Raw genomic sequence first — 20,269 nt, forward strand, 5'->3', positions numbered from 1 at the left:
TAACTTCAGTGCTTGTTAAAACATGAAGGATTAATGGTAGAAAGGGAGGGAAGAATTGTGAATGTCTCCAGTTTAGGATCTTCAAAAATGTTTGGGGATTCTAAGAATGTCTCACCCGACCACATGAAAGCTGCACAGAGAGACTCAGCCACACGACTGCTCTAAATCCAAAGCTGGTATTGCTCCACTTATACCATCAAACCAACGCAGCTGAAATGTAGCCACAAATTAAATTTATTTTTATTGAAAAAGTACTAAGTCCTTAAAAAGAAGGAAAAGAGTATGTCAGGAAACGCAGCTCTTTCTTAGCTGAGTTTACAGGGTAGGTAACTCTGACATCTAACCTCAGTGCTGACATCTGAGCATTGCAGCAGAATCAGAGCATTCTGCCCAAGTCTGCAGAAAGGCAATATCCAGCTTCATGCCTTCATTTTACGCGAGGCAGGAAGCTGAAGCTTTCTACTTTCACCTCTGAAACTGCAGGTTCCACCCGTGTAACTCAAAGAATAAAATCATCAGAAGAAAGTCCACAAGCTGTCTTGCCAAGAGGGAATCTGCACTTCAGCCCTTTTGGAAAGTGCAGTTGCTAATGTTATTCATTTTATGGTGGTGAGATGACTCAGAGAAGCAGCAAAACTGCTTGCTGTATCGCAGAAGCAGATAAATATGGTGCTTCTCAAATGCAATACAGGGAGATCCTGCCTGCCTTTATCCATCACTGCAACAACCAATTTGGTAACCCTGAATTACTACACATACGTGCAAGCCTGAGAATACGGCCTTTACTGGCTATCATACTTTCTTTGTTCGACTGATGATGAGAGAATTAAAGCCTGGAGAAATAAGGACCCATTTCATAACAACAGCACATCAGAATCAAGTTTTCAAGCTGTTTACATGCTAAGTACACGAATTTGTCTGTTTTCTCTGATTAGGACCTGGCTGCTTATCACATTGCAGGGTCAAATCCTTAATGTCCGTCTGCCTGCATGTTGGAGAAGCAAGCACTTCCTCAGTTTGTCTGTGTTATTTAGGTCATGATACTCTAACAGTTATACAAGACCACTCTTAATTGTTTGATTAAATTATTCACAAGTCTGAAGTGACAGGTCTGCACCACCCTTGCAGACCTGGAGCCTGAGGGCATGTGTCTGTGGGTGGAGCGCAGACACCTTCTGGCATCCCTGCTCATCCCACAGGCTGGTCAGAATTTGGAGCAGATGGTAGGTGTCAGTTTGAGCATGGTGCTCTGGCATTCGGCTTGCACGCTGCAGGGCTGACTAGTTTCAGCACAGTACTAGCCAAGGGCTTCTGGACCAGAGCTGCTACACACGCAACCAGCTCAGGGCATGGGTAATGGTGTCACTGCCTGCCACCACCCACAACCAGAGCTGCAAGTTCTTTGGGACTTCTTTGTTACGATGGGTTTGTAACAAATTTCTTTCAGAGGCATCTCAGCATGGTAGAGGCCTCTAGAACTGACCAAATAATAACATTACATGAAAAATTTACTTGGTGCAGTAGTCAGAAATGCCATTAGGTAAGAAGCAGTTCTTAAAATGAAGAGTGTTCAGTTGCTTTCTGAAAATACAGAGCTGGTGGCAGAATGTCCCTATCAGCTACCAGAAATCCTTTAGAAATCAGTCATCGCTTAAATGGGACATGACAAAACAGAAGTTGTCTGGTGTGTTTCTACTGACACTTTTAATTCTGTTAACTAGTGGTTGCTGTTTTCATACAGAGGGAGATTCCAAGAGATTTTAGAAGTTAAAATCTTTGGTGAATTGCAGTCTGAATAATTTTCTAGTGATGAAACCTCCTTAACATTCTGCACACATTTATATTTAGTCACTTTGACTTCTGTTTTAAAAAGCATATCAAACACAAAAGGTGTCTATCCATACACCAGCTGGTTGGTGAAAAAAAGGCATTTAGGTGCTGCAAAGTGCACTGGCAAATCCCATTCCCTGCCTTTCTCTTGATCTTTAGGCACCTAACCACATTTGTAAATCTAGCTCAAAATCATCGGAACATAAATTAATGTCTTAAGAGTTTTGGTCTGCCAGCAGCCAAAATTCAGATTCAGCATCAATCAATTCCCAACTGTATTTCATTGCTAATTCAGAGCAAGATGCAAATCTTTTATTTTCAGCTTGCATATGCTTTGCTATGGAGAATGTATACAGTTTTCTTTTCAACAGTAAGTAGCATCAGGTTGCAATTGTTACCTTTTTTTTTTTTTTTTTTGGTCAGGAAAGGGCTTATTGGACTGGACCTTGAATATTAAAGGCTGTTTAACAGAGAGCTACCCCAAATAAAGAACCTCAACCAGTTCATGACCTCCATCTTGCTGTAGTGTGACCAACCTCCCGTGGAAGTGGTCATGCAATCTGCATGTTAGCTTAGATGTTTTTGGGTTTCATCTGGTCTCAGAAAATCAGTAAGATACGTTACAATGAATGGTCTCCAGTAATTCATGAAGGGATAGTAACTGAAGAGAAACAAAAGATTTCACATTCAACTTTTCAGCTCCATTGAAATGCTTAATTCTCCATTCCCTACAGACTAAATAAATATGCTTAATGACAGTCTTTACAGAATTTTAGGGACAGTTAAACTAAGACACCAACAACTGCTGTAGCAAATACCCCTAATGCTATGCACCAAGTCTTGAAAACTACATCATATGCATGATCTGCTGTGTATATATTAAATCTACTGTAAGTACCTGCTGATAATATAATAAAGAATGATAACTGATGCTTCCCTAATCCTTTTTCTTTCTCATTAGCACTATTTTTGGTGAACAGGGCAGAGATTGAAGCATTTGGTGCCAGAAGGACCTGAAAGAGGCAGAGTGTTTAGTATAGGACAAGTTTTCAAAAGCCACCTCTGTTTGCATAGCCTTATGGTACTGTTTACATTTCCATGCATTATTATCCAAGCACATGGATGGCAGAATAAAGATAACAAGATCAGAGTCAATAGTAAAATAAAAGAGGAAGAGTTCAGTTTAGCCTGTTTTGGTCAATATATTCTTCATCGTATCGCTTTGCATTCCTACAGGGGTTTTTTTGGAGGGGAATATTTTAAGCACCACAAAATGAAATATAGATCTTGAGAAGCAGATACTCAAAATATTACACAAACCAAAGCCCTCTCTTAAGTGTTGCAGTTAGGCAACTCCAGGCAAAAGCATCTATGAAAGTGAAGCCACCTCTATCTAGCAAATGCCTGGGGAATCTGGCTGGGAGGGATAAGTCCAGGAGTTCTGGTCACTTTTCCTGAATTACTTCTGCATATTCTCTGATATTATCTAATGTAGAATATGATACAGTCTTGGCAGCTCAGCCCCATGCTCATAAAGTGCCCCAGCCATTGGTCTAAGGACTTAAAGCTTCTTGTTGCTGCACACCTCTTCTCCAGGCAGAGTCTGCTTTCTGCTGGAACCACGACCTGGACTCAGGAGCGAGGCTGAAGACCCCCTAGCCAGGGTGGTCCCCATATAGCACTATGCAAAAGTAGAAAAGAACCCTCAGAGAGTGAGGTATGGGCTAGGCTTGCCTGGCATCTTGGTGTCCTGGACTCTTCTCCTCACAGAGAAAGCACAGCAGATGATCACTTGATGGCAAGTTCTGGAAATGTCAGAGTTGGGCTGTACAGAGCACACAGAGACAGCAAATTCCAGACTTGGAGAACAGGAATAGAAACACGAATTGTTCTTGAGTTGTGGTGGTAGTTTGGTGGTTTCTACAGCAGCAGTTCCCCAAAGCTGAAGAAAGAACTTATCTATATACTTAAGTCCATCTTTTATCAGAATTCCATGAACTTAATTGTAGTTAGTTCTTCTAAGTTCCCCATGACTTCAATGACTTAAAAACCTGCTCACAGCCAAGCAAATTGGTAAGTGCTTTCCTAAACAGGCAATTTCTTGATTCAGGACTTGTGAGAGCCAGTTATCTCCTTTCAGGAAGGAAGGAAGGATGCCCTGATGTTCAGCTGGTTGCGGGAAAACTCTGTAGAATTAGAGAGAGTCATGGCCCAGCTGACTTCTGCATGACCTCAGAGACAAGGTACGGAAAAGGAGTATGAAGTGTCAGAGACAGACTTACTCAATTGCCAAGGCTGGATGGCACATCTGGAGATGCTCTAGTCTAACCCCTTGCTCAGAGCAGGGTCAGCTGAGCAGATTGCTCAAGACTGTGTAGTTGGGTTTTGAGTATCTGCATGGATGGAGACCCCATGAACACTTTGGGCAATCTGTGCCAGTAGTCAGTCACCCTCACAGTAAAAGAGTTTTTTTCTTATGTTTAAATGCAACTTTCCTGTATTTCAATTTGTGCCCATTGATTCTTGTCTTGTCACTGGGTGCCACTGAGAAGAGCCTGGCTCCCTCCTTTTTACTCCCCCATCAGATATGTATACACATTGATAAGATCCCCCTGAGCCTTCTCTTCTCCAGGCTTCTCCAGGACTCTAGGCAGTCCCAGCTCTCTCAGTCTCTCCTCATATGAGAGATGATCTGGTCCCTAAATCACCTTAGAGGCCCTTTGCTGGACTCGCTCCAGTATGTCCAAGTCTCTCTTGCACTGGGGAGCCCAGAACTGAATGAATCTCTACTTATTGGATGCCTCTTTACTTGTCAAAGACCCTACAAGTCTGACCGTATGGAGCTCTGCTGGATCCTGGAGATAGGTCATTTGGTTTTCCAGGTTAAGGCTAGGGAGCAAAGGGACAACACTGTATCTTATTTTACTTGTTTCTAAGCAATTGGCATTTTGTACTCTGTAGTCTGTGTCACTTGGACAAACTTCTATCAGTTCACTGTCAAAATAATTACAGTAATCTTTTCTTATCTTTTTGATTTAATTGTAGCTTCTAGTGAAGACTGACAGGCTATTATATTTGCCCAAATCCATCACTTTCACTGATGTATCATTTGTAAGTAATGTCACTACATAATTGGAAATAATTGAAAATTAATTAAACATTGCACATAGATATGAGGATTGAGAGACTGAGAGGCACAGATAAACAGCTATCTAGTGGAAACACAGAAGATACCACAGGCAAGTCTGTATTTAAGAATGAGGGCGGGAGCATGGGTTGCCTTTGCACTGTTCATGTCTCCTACAGTAAATTACTGTACAAATTCTGATATGAGTAGCCTGGCTCTGCACCCATACAGCATTAGGGAGCAGCTAAGGCCACGCAGGAATAGATGACTACTTCCTGTTGCAGACCCAATTTGTAATCCCCCTTTCTCCAAACAAACCTCAGTTTCCTGAAATTTCACATCCTCACCTGCCAGGTTCTGCTGTTTTGTTTCTGCTATTTTTTCCCATGAGTAGTAGAGGAGGAAGGAATGAGATGTGTTTTTCCAGTCTCAGGGTCAAAGCCTTAGTTACAATAAATCAGCACAGTTATGTCAGCTTACATTTGCTGACTCCTGGACTGACAGAGGACCAAAAACCAGCTCAAAAACTTGCTCAAAAACCAGCCTGCTTGGGTCATCCATTCTCATCAGTGATGGGACATTTTACAATGCATCACTGTCCTATCAGGAAGAATGGATTTACCCCAGACAACTCATGGCAAACACCAGTTCTGCACAATTCCTACACATTGTCAACTCAGTCCAAATTGGGCTTAGTCTATTTATTTACAGATGTAAACATGAGACGGCAAGTGTTAAGCATGTTCCTCTCCCCATGAAATGACTGGTGATTCAGTGTACGTTCATGAACAATATGGAACTGAAGTGGAATTGATATTTATCTTAGCTACAAAAATACTAAATGTTATAAGAGCAATCAAAATGAATTGATCATAGATCGTAATGCACCCTGGCACATTTTGTTGTAGAAATAATAAAAACACTCTGATCTCTCCAATATGACAAGTTTTTAAAAGCATATTGCTTCTTGCACGTAGGACATTTGCTTGTCATCTCATGCTAAAATAAATGTACTTCAGATTTTCTTCTCTGATACTTTTCATGATAAAGACAATCCTGTTTTAATAAAATTTCACCAGATAGATCTGCTTTGTGTAAGTTAAATCTATGGTATTTGTCATCATTCGTATTCTGTTATTATCGTTATATAATGGATTGTGAAATTTTCGCAAAACACTATGAATGACTTCATACGGGCTCTTATTACTAACAAAGGCTCACTTTTTACAATCATCATTATAGTGACAGCAAATATGATACCATTATGCAGAGTAGTGCTCGTACAATAAGAATTACTGGGCAGTCTCTGAGGGGGCTGATGGAGACTCCCTTTTTTGCCGCTTTCCAGAAGACTCTCTGCCCCATGGGAAACGTCTTCCAAGGATAGTATCAGTATCTCAGCCAGTCAGCATGTGCTTCTGCTTTCCCTTTGTAGGAAGCAGGGAGTGTTTGATGCAGGAAGCATCATTAAATCAATGTTGCCCTTATACAAAAGTTCTTTTCAGGGAAGTACTTGTCAGTCATCCAGCCACGGGGGCAGAGGGCGGAAAACTTGATTTTAGACCTAAGGCAGAGGACAGTTGTATCCCAGGCTGTAACGATGGATTCCTTGGTTTCTGGGGCCTTTTACAGCACTTTAGAAGAGTAACTGTTTTATATTTTGTGCCAGGTAACACAGAAAGAGGCTTCACTCCTCACATAGAGTCCCCACAGAGACAAAAATCATGAGGTGAAATAACTTTCTTGAATTTGGACCAAATGTACTCTCCATTGCAAGTAGCTTGCACTGAGCACAGTTACACAACCCAAACAGAAAAGTCATGCCTACGGCTGTTTATCCATCATTTGCTGTGCAGCTAGGGAATTGTATGGTATTTTATATCCTTTATGGAAAAAAATTCCATGGAAGGATCCCAGTGACTTATTGATTTCACATCTGATCCTGCATTTCTTGTTCACCCAAACCCCTTTTAGCACTGGGAGTTTCAGATATACACGAAAAACTATAAAACATAATGTTCACATCAACAAAGGAAAGTTATGTTCTTTTTTCCTTTCCTTTCTCCCTCCCTTTTTCTTAAAATATTTTACACTAGGTCATGTTGGAATGTCACCAAATCAGCAACTACTAAACTATAAAACACCCTCAGGAACAATTGCAGGATTTGGTGATTTTCTTCTTTGTGATTTTGGGATAGTGTGACAAATTTGCATTTTTTATCAACAGAGTTTTTAAAAATTCTGAGTTAAACTAATAATGTCATGTGTTTATAAGCACCAATAATCTAAGCCATCTGCAAAGGAATGGTTTTGCAAAGGCATCTCTTTCAGGACACTCTGTGGATTTTGTCACTGCTTGAGGTTTTGGCAAACCATTAATATCACTATAATTTTCTCTTATGAAATATAGTTTTTGACTGAGATCTTTTTTTTTTTTCCTTAGCTAGCTAAAGTTTAAAAATACTGCATGCCTAATTCCACAAATTCAAAAGTTAGGTTTTATCCAAATTGCATTATTTGCTTATTGCATATTAGATGCCAGTAATTCAGAGAGGTCCAATGCAAGTTATCAGTGAAAGAAAGAAACTTTAAAAAAAAAAAGCCTGCTGTAATGAGGGGCCAACATATTCTTTATATTTGGTCTGAAAAGAAGGTTATGTGACCTTTAAGAAGAGAAACAGCATCTTTAAGTACAGATTCATTACAAACCACTATTTTAACACCTACAAAAAGCACAATGCTATTACTAGTAGTGACAGCGTATCATTTAGGCGTATGATAATCTATCCCCTCCAAAAAGGTTTAGAAGCAGGAACTGCCTAAAATTTTCTATCCAAGACAAGCAAATTTGTCACTTCCTAATTCTTTGATTCGTAACAGAAATCTCAGTTTCAAATGAGGAAGATGATCTACGTTAAGCATTGCTTTAAGTAAAGGACCATTCTGTTGCTAACAGGCTTTGTACATATAAACACAGTCCTCAAGTAATTCAGAATGTTAATTGCTAATACGGAAACTGCACCCACCTTTTGTATGAGCAGTCATTTCACAGACTGATTGGATATGACATACAATTATGCTGTTATAATGTACACATTGGCTTTGATGGGTGTGTTACTCTTCAGGGTTCTGTACAAGATAGCAATAGATCCAAGTCATCATAGAAAAAACAGCTTTGCTAAGGGCTGGGAAAGATACAGGTAAACCCAAGGGAAGGCATACAACTCTGTCAATCGAGTTGACATCCCTTTGGTTTAACTAATGAAGCTTACTTTCTCTCTGACATTACCTGGAAGAAGGTTTCCTTCTCCCACTCTTGCTATGAAAAATATAATGATTTGATTTTGTGTGGAAATAAAGTCAGTTTTAAGAGATTTTAGGATTGAAAGGCTATGTGGAAAACATGGCATACTTTTTCTTAAGCTGCAGATGCTAGCAGATTCGATATTAACAGCTGTGGCATTTCAGCAGTAAAGCAGGACTTGAGGCATTTCTCAGGACTGGGTAAGACACTATAGCACCCAAGACAGAATATATATTTTCACATTTTCAGTGCTTTTTCTGTCCTCCCCCACTGATGCCTCTGAGTTCAATAGTATCCAGGAGACAGGAGATTCTGCCTCTTGTATATTGGTCCTCTTTGCCCCCCTCTACAAATCACACAGGTCTCTCTTCTTGCCTAAGACACCAAAAACCATTTTCCCAATACTACATTCAGCCTTCAGATGTGTGGGTGTAACTTCCACTGACTCACACACAATCTCTCCACAAGTATTGCAGCACTAATCTTAGGCCAAATGACAGTTATTTTTAATCACCAAAGGCTAAAAGTGGCGTAGACTCCAATACGAGGAGCAAAACAAGACAACTGGTATCAGCTGAGAAGAGGAGGAAGACAAAAGCTGAAGAGATAAGACATGGGGTCTTGTTTACTGAAATCCTCCCAGCACAAACTATGCTCTGTTTCTACACTCCAGTCTGGATAAACACAATCAGACAGAGGAAAAAAAAGTTTTAAAATAAGAACAGAAGGATATGTCCTTGTATCACAAGCCGTAGCTGAAACTGTTCTCCTCCTCCAGTAGCATAGTTAGAAATTCCCCCAAATTTTAATTAAAAATGGCACACCTATGCATCTGCATGAATTACTACAGTGTGCAAATGACCGCGTAGTCACAAATGTACTAGCAGCAAAGTGTCCCAGAGAACAGGCACCGCAGAGCTCTACACAGCTCCACCAAGATCATCCTACCAATGATGCATAGCAGGAAACAAAAGAGAAATGAAAACAAAACAACCCCTTTATCTCTGAAGAAGTCCTACTTGATTCAATTTTACAACATTTTGGTATGCGTTACAAAAATTCTGCAACAAATTTGGGTCCCTGGATACTGGAGCATTCCTAGTATGGGAGCTGCCTCAGCATGTTCACAGGCAGACATTCAGAGGTCCACTTACCAGAGAACCAGTATGAAAACAGGCAGAATCTGATTCATGTTTAGGATCATTAGGTCACAGGATAATTCAGGTTGGAAAAGACTTTCTCTTCCAAAGGAGGGTTTTGGGTTTTTTTTAAAAAATTTGCAGTCAGCTCAGAGCCATATGTCTTCTCTGAGATTTGCAGCACTTTAAAGACTAATCACAGGTGCCCTCTCTCCCTAGAAACTGAGGAACTAGACACGTCAGCTCTGGGACTGGACATGCTGCTGGTTCTTTGGATTGATTTCACTTAGGAAATTCTGGGAAGCCTGGAAGGAGTTTAGGGTCTGTCGTTTCTCCTATGGCTCTGAAGAGCTGAATCCTTACTTGAAACTTAGATAGCAGCAACAAAGTGAGGAAGCCTTTGTGAAAAAGTACCAATATAATTATCAGAGAAAATTTTCTTTATTTTTCAAGTATTCTAACCATACTTTCTTGACAATTAAACTAGTTATAGTACTTCTTTTCTTTTAAAGTTCTGGAGGGATTGAACTCTGGTCTGGCTTCCACAGAGAAAGAAACTCATAGACAAGAGGAAAAGGAGGATATTAGTCATTCATGCTGTTACCTCAGCCTGCTCCCCACACAAGTCTCGTGGATTTGGGTGCTCAGCACCTTTAGAAGGCAAGCTGCTGGAGCAAAAAGCACATCTGAAGGAATTTATGTTGATTTTGAAAGAGCAGACAACAACAAAGGAACCAAATCAGGAAAAAAAAAAGGCAACTCCAGCCAGTATCAGCCACTAAATATAGCCTTTCACTTACCTCAGTGCATCTAATTCTAAGATACGTATTTCTGACTCCATCCATTTAGTTGAAAAGGGAAAGACCACACCAGGATAAGCAACGAAGAGTGGTCAAACACGTAACTTAATGGTAGCGTATAGAAGCCACTACAAAAAAGCTAGGGGAGAATTAAACATTTTGTGGTGCGGCTGAGTGGCTGATTTCTGTACTCAATCCACCAATATTTTCCAAGCATGGACAGCTTTTCTTGAAATTAAAATAGAAAACACAAGTCCCATATCCCACAAAAACCTGACAGTTCAGTAAAGAGATGGAACCAACCAAGTAAATCTGACTGCATGGCACTTCAGGAAAAGGATAGAAATAGCTGCTGCTATTAAAAGTGATATACTGCTGAAATCTTTTTGTGATTATGCTAAAAGTTGATCTGACTCCTTGAAAGAATTCTTAAATGGTTACTGCTTCCTCAAATAAAAGCTACTTCACATGTGCTCTCCTTCCTTAAAAATATGCTGCATGGAGTTACTTCTAAGTGTCGGATTTGTACTTCTCACTGCTCTTTTGAGACATTTGGAAAAGACGTAGTTGAGAAAGAGGAAATTAATAGATCAGGAAATAACCTATAATAAATCAAAATGCAGTCAATGTAGTAATTTTTTTGTTGCTGCTATCATTAGGTTGAGTGTAGTAAAGCAGAATTCATCAAATGTTCCAAACACAATGCAGAGTCCTCCAAATCAGAAAGTAACATTCAATTTGGTCTATTCGCGTGAAACTGATATCTTTAGCTGTCTTCCCCCACTCTGCCTCTCCTGAAATGATGGATGTTTGAAGCTGAGATCCAGATACCTCAACCAACTTTAATAACCCCTCTTTAGTTCCAGAAGAAAGGAAATGGTTTGTAATATCCTAAAGTCCCTTAGATCCACTGATTATTTCTTTTCCTTGTGACTTCTGTCTCTGCAGATCAGCTCTAAACAAAAAGCTATGAGATCTGGTATAAGAGCAGTGCTGTACCCATGCTAACAGGCCTTGCTGAAAGGAAGGGTATAATAGCTGAGACTTCAACTAGCCAATTTGTTGCAAACGCAGTCTGAGTTCTCATTTGCCTCACTCAACCAGATATGTTAGTGCAAAGTTTCAGATACTTCTTCAGGTCACTTTGGCTTATATCAGACCACCAGGAAACAGAAACAACATTATGGGCAGAGATGACCAGTAGTACAGAAACAATGGGCACTGCATTACAAATAATCCTCATAATTAATGGGTAATGTAGATTTTTATTTGTTTGTTCAGTGAAAAAACACATTACGGACATACAAGCACCTTCTAAGAAAGAGAATAAGACTGAGAAATATTGTTGATGCTACTCTATCAATCAATAATACAAGAATGTTCACATACAAGGCCAGCCCCATGCATTGCATTAATCGATATAGGATTGAGCTCCTATCATCGATAACCGTACCATACTACTTTCATTTGTGTCACCCCCACCTAAACACAGACCAACAGTAGCTGAGAGAGCAGTGTGAACCACTGCTTAAAAATCTCCCACCAAACCAAGGGAGAGTCAATGTGATTTCCATGTCATTGCTGGAATTCATTCCCTCTCTGGATGCTGCCAAACCAACCCAACCAGCAATGACTCATCCACAGGGCCTCATAAAGTACTTCTGAAAGGCTTGGGTTTTGCCTTTGGAATGCATTGGATTACACCGAGAGTTTGTGATGCTCCAGCATGGGGGAAGAGGACATCCCTGACTCTTCCCTACAAAGACATTCCCAGTCTGCACTCTGCAGTATTAACTGCATGCTCAATTAATTCCTCACTACCTAAAGAAAACATTGAGCGTTCATTCCTTTGGCAAATGGTATCACCTTTCACTTTGACTTTGCTTCTGAGACAACATTTTTTTGCTTGCGTAGGAAAACAAGTGAACAAATTGCCCGATCCCTCATTCTTCCTTGTTTTCCCATTTCTAACCTTGTGGTAAAGAGATGCATGATGAGCCACAGAGGAAAAAATCTGTGGGAGTCCCAGCTAAACTACTGTCAGCACATCACCGGGTAAAGTAGAAATATAAAGTAGAAATATAAAAAAAACCAAAGGGCAAAAATAAAATGAGTAGAAGAAAAGAAATATTCCACAGAAGGAGAGAGTAGAAGCCAGTAGGACTGTTTTGTTTAGAAAGGATTTGATAGATTACATGGCAGTTCACATGAACTAATGAGTAGAGTAAACAAGTCCACTTGACTAGTAGTCATTTTTCCTTTAATGCATATTAACTAAAATTGAACCTAGTATTTGTAGCACAACATGTTGTAGAACTATGAAATTTACTACCACCTACACTGTATTAATGAGCCAACAACCTAATATGACTTTAAATTATTGGGCAAGAATTTCCTATTTACAGAATATATCATCCCTGACATTTGAGGACTGAAATCAAATGTTTTGCTGATTGGAGTTAGGAAAAAACACCATCATTGGTAGATTTTTGCATCATTGTCTGCCATGGCTGACAGACAACTTTAGTTGAAGCCCCTGGGTTCTGGCAGCTTTCAGCAAAGGCACTAGGAAAGTCTGTTGTTCTGATTGTGACAATTTCAATGACCCTATGTAAGATTACAAAAAGTCATAGAAAGAGGTAAAGAAAATTAAGAAATTCCTTGGTAATCATCTCACTTAAATCTGTATAATATACCAGGAAAGACAGAAAAACATTACAGTTCCTAGCTTCAAGAATTTACCAAATGTGCACAAGAGGTATCTGAAGTTCTATCTGCTGAAGTTCAGCTAGCTCATTAGCTATCCAGAGGTGTTTCACTTATCTATTTTTATTGATGATATCAGAACTCCTATGCTGGAATTTCTTAGAAGTTCTTCTTAGGCTTCATAAACCTATTTATTGATTTGGCTTCTCAGGAGTTGCTTGCATGAGTTCCCTGACAGTCACACCTGAAATGAGTTTCTACTTGCTTATATCTTACTCTGTGAGCCCAAAAATTGAAAGGCAAAAGGTATATTAGTCAGCACCATATAGTATTTATTAAGACCATGTTTTTATAGAAAATCTTTGGAAAGGAAAAGAGGTGTCTATTGGGAAAATGCGCTCAAAGTACTGTGTTTGTTGTATCTCGGCAACCTAGCTGTAATGATAAGGCGTGTGTTCATCTCTAGCTGCTGGGCTGGACTGTTATAAGGTCATGCCTTGCAGAAATAAAATTGGGCCTGTCTCACAGAAGACCTAGAGAAATGACTGAATCAGGACTGAATAAGGGAATGTTTCTCTTGCAAAATGGTAAAATAAATGATATGGGGCTGACTAATAACACAGTTGGTTTCCACTAACAGAATTACATGATGATCTACAGAATTGAATTCCAGACTCTGAGCGAATTTTTTTTCTGATTTTCCATCTGAGTCAGTTAGAACAAAACCTGTATTCAAGAGACCAAGTCTCATGCTTTTTGCTTCCCTATTTAATCTCATGTGGGTACGCCATCCGATCTGAGATGCAGAAGATATTCCACATGTCAGAAGCCCCATAATGCTGGTTCAAACATGGTTCCAACTCAGAACGGACTTGTAACACGAATTATTTGTGGACAGTTTGACCAAGAAGATAAATATTTCCCATGGACAGAAGAAATGATTTCATTTAACTGAAAGATGATGAATCCAGAATGCATGTGAAAGCACAGTACCATATGTGCCTCTCATTTCTCAGGTTTTAAGGTTCCAGTCTAAAAAGAGGGACATAAAACTTAATAGGAGAATTAGACAGAGGCTCAGCCAGGCCAAATCTCTGGCCACCACTTTGTCCTATGTGTGTTTTTCTGACGGAGAGTATAGCCTGTCTCAATGCTTCCAATTTAGCGAGTCATACCTCCCTTGTTTAAGTGTACCTACTTTTAAAACTAGATAGAATTTTTAATTAACGGAGCACATTGTTCTGTATGTAGTCAATCTCTCCTTTGTGTACTCAGAAGGGCTACACTGAATCTGGTTATTATCTTGCAAAATCAATCTAGTTTAAGGATTAGTCTTCCCGAAAATTCAATGAGCAATCTCTTCTCGAGTATTTTATTTAAAATGTTAAGCTGCATGTACATCCTAGAAGAATTTGAACACGGGATCTGAGCTAAGATCTTAAGCAGTCTGAAAGAACACATCAGTCTGCCGAATATGATATCCAGAAAAATACAAGTTCAAAGGTAATACACACACACACACATACATATATATGTATATAAATCCGTATGGCATATTTGCTGTGCAGGCCTAGATGCCTTGTGAAGTTGTTTTTCAGTATAGCAAATTAGAAAAACATGCCCAGAATTAAAGGTTACTTAATCGGGTTGAAGCAGTAACTTCAATTCCAGCAACTCCCTCCCACTATGTTACATCTGATAATGTACCGAAGTCCAAACATAAACTTAGTTCAAAAAGATGTTTGGTCCCTGAATGTAAAATGACACTTAGCTTACACAATTAGCCAGGTAATACATATCCTTCCAAGAGAAGCTATTTTTACCGCAGAATAATCTGCATTTTACTAATCTCTGATTGTTAAGTTTTACTTGCTGAAACTTTTCCATATGGCTTTTTGAATACCACTGTCCTGTATTTAATTACCACAGAAGGATATTAATGAAGAGGTTGGAAATTTGGCCCAAGCCCTGTTCCACAGTTTGTATAGTTTGATGGAGACAGAACCAATGAGCAGAACATTTCTGTCAATGCGAGGCTGTGCCATTTCACACACAAAAGCAGTGGCAAAAGAAGAGTAAACAGACCTACAGAAATAAAACACCTAACTATTTCTGAATTGTCCATAAATGTCTAAAAGAGCATTGTCATAAAGTAGCATTGACTGAAGTGAAGCACTGGTTTGCTAACCTAAGGACATTCAAACAGGAAATGGTGTAGTAGTCCTTGTAATTGAGACAGGTTTTATCAAGCTGAAGAAAGACGCATGCCCAGAAATGCAAAGTGTACTTCCCAATTTTAAAGGCAAAACACGATATTGAGCAGAACCAGGGCAAGGGTAGGCAGTTCGGAGTGCAGAGGATGCGAGGAAGCTAACGTGGGTGGGAAAGCATATGTTGCTGCCTAGATGAGGAAGTGGTACACCACAGTTACTTCGTAAGTGCAAGGGCTTTATAAACTAAATCTCCTAGGAAGAGTTTTAAATAGACAAAGAATGACATGCAGCCCTGACAGGCCTGCAGTATTGTTTGAGAAGGTTGGTTGCCTTCTAAAAACACTGGACTGCCACTTGTACTTTCTCAAAAAATGCCTGGTTTTAACCTCAACCTCTTCATATAGTAAGTGGGAAGATGCACCATGTAGTAAACTCTGGTTTGTCTATCATGAAATTAATGGTTTCCTCAGTCTTACCTGACAATGGAAAACATATTCCGGTGTGGTTTTCTTGAACTTCATGTTCCATACCAAGGCTACCCCATCAGGCTCATGTGGAGCATCTTCATTATTGTTGTAAGATGCAACCATCAACTCAGGGTACTAGAAAGAAAAAGAAAACGCAAATGAAATAAGATGGGATGATGAAGAACCTATGCAAAATCAGATGAGACAGAAATAATCTACACTAAATGTGCAAGATCTGGTTTTAACTATAACACACGCTAGCCCAATCATAGTATACAGCTTCATTTTGGTCTTATATTTTTCACTCGTCCCTGACATCCTTAAAGCCCCTGCTCATTGCTCTCTATCAGTTGTTCTCAGATATCACAAAGGCAATGTTATTCTCTGCAGGTAATTCTGAGAAAAGACAACTAGCAGGATATTCATAAAGGGAATGCAAAACAAGGAAGAGGAAAAATCTGAAAGCTTAAGTAATTCTAACGTATTTGCTTAACCATTTCTTCAGGGACAAACTGTTGTCTTAATTGATTTTGATAATAAAAACACTATGACCATAGCATTGACTTGCTTGTATTCTGAAGTTCAGTTTTTTCAGCATCCCTGAAAACTATTCTTTCTTATTTCATTATGCACTCTTTCTATTCACTTACACGTAGAATCAACTTGAAAGCTCTTCTTGATGATTCAAATAGCAAACAAAACATTTTCTTCACAGAAGCTCAATTTTGCAAGATGCTGAGGTCATCTTGTAAAGCACAGGGTGACCTCGAATTCCACTGACTCAGTAAGATTGATGCAATGAGTGCTTTAAAATCAGATCCATATTTTCTTGTACACCCATTACCCACTGTTGTATAGAAGTAGATATGCAACACGCACATATGTATTTACTCTGTTTATATACATATAAACACACACATAATACATGAAAAATGAGATTTTCACATTCTGTTGATGACCTTGTATCATTTCAAAACAATGTAAGAAGTAACAATTTGCACACAAAGCATCAATTACTGCCTATACAATAGCACCCAGTTCTCCACTCCTACATGTTTGACACTAGGCACTGTAGCCTCCGTCCTTTCCTCTAAATAGTCAAAGTAAGGCAGTGGACCTTATGGCACGTCCAGAGAAAAGCAGGTGGCTTCTGCAGACCAACAAGCCAGCAGCCCAAGCTCTGCAGGACCCACACCCTCCTCTGGTAAACTAGGAATGCCTTCCCTCAAAATTTCTCCATGATCTCTGCAAATCATTGTCACTTTTTATCTTTCCCAGGTAAATTCCTGCCAAACCATTCATCACTTTACAGGGGAACAGTGCAGCTGGTAGATGTAAAGGAAGTGGGACAAAGAAACTGCCAACAGTGCTTTTGGGAGCTGTGAATTTGGTCAACACCAGGCATTTTAACAATTAAAAAAAACCCACCACACTTTATATCATTATTTTTGGGGTTTGAACCTCTCTGCTCTCAAAATCCATTTGGAAGAAATAATGCACACAGCTGTAACTTTTTCCATCAGCAGCTGTTCTTTCCCACTCTGTGTCTGCTTACATGGATAATACATCATGGAGCTGGTGATTCTTCTATTCAAGGTTATCGTTCAAAATAAGCCTGGACCCACGAGTGGGAGAACCAGCAGTGACACATGGCCACCATAGCCACCTCTTTCTCATTTTGGGGCAGCTCTGACTGGGCTGTACCTACATCCCAGCAGACCCTGGCTGCTGGCACAACTTGTAAGGGCAACTGAGCACCCAAATCATTTGCATGGGATCTAGAACATGCAGCAGACCAACCACCTCTGCTCCCTCCTCAGGAACTGAGGGAGACCTCAGGGTGGTTTAATTCCACACCTGAGACATGACCTCTCTGGACACAGTTGTGCCAGCCTGCCTTCCACTGCTCTCATCCATCTCATCCTCCTCTTCTCTCTCTCTCTTCCACGACAGAGATTACAACCAGTTCTGAACAGTGAGCTCAGCTTCTCCTTTGAACCTTTTCATCCCACACTGGCCCAGGTCCAAGTAAACAGTGTGCACAGCAGGCCCTTGTCAGGGCATCTTGTTTTGGCTGAACAGGTTAGGTACCATTCACGCGAGCTGCTGAGCCAGCAGTCGTGAAGGGGCAGATACCTTGGCAGGCAGAAGCTCTTCCGCCGGCATGACTGCAGCCAGTTAGGGAGTGTGACCAGGTCCAAAGCACCAATTTAGAGGCACTTCGGGGTTGGTTCACACTCCTGGAAAGTTTAGCGAGTGTGTTCTGGTTGGCAGCACGTCTGGCCATAAACAAACACTGACTCAAATCTTGCTGGCCTATATGTTGGTTTTCCAATCATGGTTTATGCATCTGACTGGAAATACAGTCTCAAGTTTACACAGACGCTGGGGTCATACCTAGCTGGGCAACACCATTATGAGGCTTTTTTGACTCTTAAAAAACCACAGAGCTAAGTGCAGCACCCTAAATCCACGTTGGCTTTGCACACTTACTGCTTCACTCAGTCTACTTGCATTTACAGAATTTCAGTCCTCACCAAGTGCCTAGCTGTCTTGTGACTGCAACAAAACAATGTGGAAATGGTGCTGCGGAAAACAGCATTCGAGGCTGCTGCCTGAGAGTCAAGAGAGACACAGCAGTATCCCTGAGACTGTGGTTTTCTTGGTTTTAGATGAGCTAAGTTACTTCCTCACAGACAGAGCAAGGTGATCCCACTCTCTCTCTCTGTTTACACTCAGTCTGTTGGGCCTTTCCCTTAGATCCCTGGTGAAGCATCTAAGCCATTTTCCCTTTGCTCTGCAAAAGAATCAAGGCGCTAATGGGTTAGCTTTAATGGTATGAATGATCCCACATGTTTGGGACCGTGTTTTACATGTCACTGGGAACAGAATAACTTGTTTAATCAATACATCAAGGTCCTTTGTTTGATTAAGCTTCTATTTGCCTCCAGGCTGTTTTGCAGCAACAGTTTTATCACAGAAAATTGAGCAATGTGTTCTGCAGTTCCCACGATTATTCAAGTTATCCTTTGGCATACTGGACACTGCCATGTCCTGGAGTATGGGTAAGAAGCAGAGCTAGTGGTTAGGTGAAATACCTCCGTCCGGCTCCAGCTTCTGCCCCATGATACACCTCAAAGCAGGGAAGAGAGGAGGCAAATCCCCCTCCCAAGCTAGCACAGGGCAGCACGCAGAAGCCCCCCAGCACAGAGAAGCCGCCAGGGGGGAGAAGCCCCCGCTGGGGTGCCGGGGAGCCGAGCGTGAGGAGTTAATGGAGGGGAAGGCAGGAGGGGCCACCCTGGAACAAAGAGGTGGGAAGCAGAACATGCCGGCAAGCCCCAGGGGCTGAGCAATTACATTTGGCAGTGCTCTTCTGAGGCGGCTTTTTTTCTTGCTGCCCTGGGAATACAGTAAGAGCTGCCTGTTAGGAAAATATCAGATAAGAATTTCATGTAATTTCCAGCCCCTGAACAAGTGAACAACCTAAGATAAGTGTTTCCTCAGGCTTATATTTGATTTCTGTGGAAATCCATATGTGCTTAAAGGCCACCCACGTCACACCAGTGCATACCTGTTGTTAAGCTGATATTTTGTATGAAAACAAAGGGATAAATCCTTAATTTCACACACAGGGAGCGAGGTGGATATTACAAGAAGCCTCTCTGCAACCGGCTGTTGTGCACCACACTTGGTGAGCCAGCCAGACCAGCAACGCTCGGTGGGACCTTCCAACTCCTCTCCTCCCTGCTGCCTGCCACGTCCTCTGTGCGGCCAGCTGCCACCTCACCTGAGAAGTACCTGGAGGGATGGAAGTAGGCCTGCTGCCATTTCAAGGGGAAGGAGAGAAGGATGGATGTGAGAGTCACTGCGCTCCTTGACCACTGCCTCTCTCCAGCCTGCATGCACCATTTATGTACTTGGTCTTAAACATATGCTGTGTCCCCATGCACATCTAACAGGCTGCAGAAAGAGCAGCTACTGCTAAGATTAGGCTAAGCTAGCACTGGGCTGAGCCACATCTACAGCATCTTTGGTACCCACACCAGGTTGCATCAGGGCCCCAGGTGCACCAGGGCATGCCTGAGGCTGGGTTTGGGGCCAACTAGGCAGACTGGCTTGTGTTTGCATTTTTCAAGTCTATGTCCCCCTGGAGCAGTTTCATTATATCTGTATCGTGGACCTTGGAGCAGAGTCTCCCTGGTTTCCTCCCCAGGGAAACCAGCTGCTTTGCTCTAGGCTGGAACCTAGGAACTGGCTAAAAATGACAAAGCAGAGAGGATGATGGGGGCTGGAGTGAAACTGGGACCGAATGAATTTGACAGGATCTGTGATGATGTGTGTGTGTGTTAATCCCAGCTCTCCAATGGAGTAACTAATTAACCTGGTTTCTGTGCTTTGCTGATGTAGCTGTATTGGTTTTGGGAAGATTAAGCAGCTCTATCGTTAGTTTTATTTTGCAATATGACAATGCTTTGCGGTGCACAGAAATTGGATACATTCCAGCACGCTGCTTTAGCATGTCCCCTGGCCAGCCGCAGCCTCCTCGTTCATCGCTTGAAGAGAGGACCCAGCATTTTTCAAAAGACCTCTTCTCAGTCTTTTCAAATTGTTCAGATACTTTCACATTTTGAGTTTTAGTATATTAGAAAAATAAATTTTATTCCTCACTATTATTATTTTTTA

The 20,269-nt window shown here is 41.0% G+C and overlaps 1 protein-coding gene across 1 annotated transcript in view; it reads right to left on the bottom strand.

The window, feature by feature from the left end:
• LOC104162351 (cytoplasmic dynein 1 intermediate chain 1) overlaps positions 1-20,269 on the bottom strand; it is a gene marked incomplete at its 3' end in the record, with an annotated part of 136,397 nt that overhangs the window by 16,312 nt on the left and 99,816 nt on the right. Inside the window, exon 9 of the mRNA XM_009701063.1 lies at positions 15,596-15,721. Coding sequence (XP_009699365.1) covers positions 15,596-15,721 — 126 coding nt within the window. The remainder of the gene's footprint in view (positions 1-15,595; positions 15,722-20,269) is intronic.

Source organism: Cariama cristata, unplaced genomic scaffold (genome assembly GCF_000690535.1).
Source record: "Cariama cristata isolate BGI_N322 unplaced genomic scaffold, ASM69053v1 scaffold1935, whole genome shotgun sequence".
Lineage (NCBI taxonomy): Eukaryota > Metazoa > Chordata > Aves > Cariamiformes > Cariamidae > Cariama > Cariama cristata.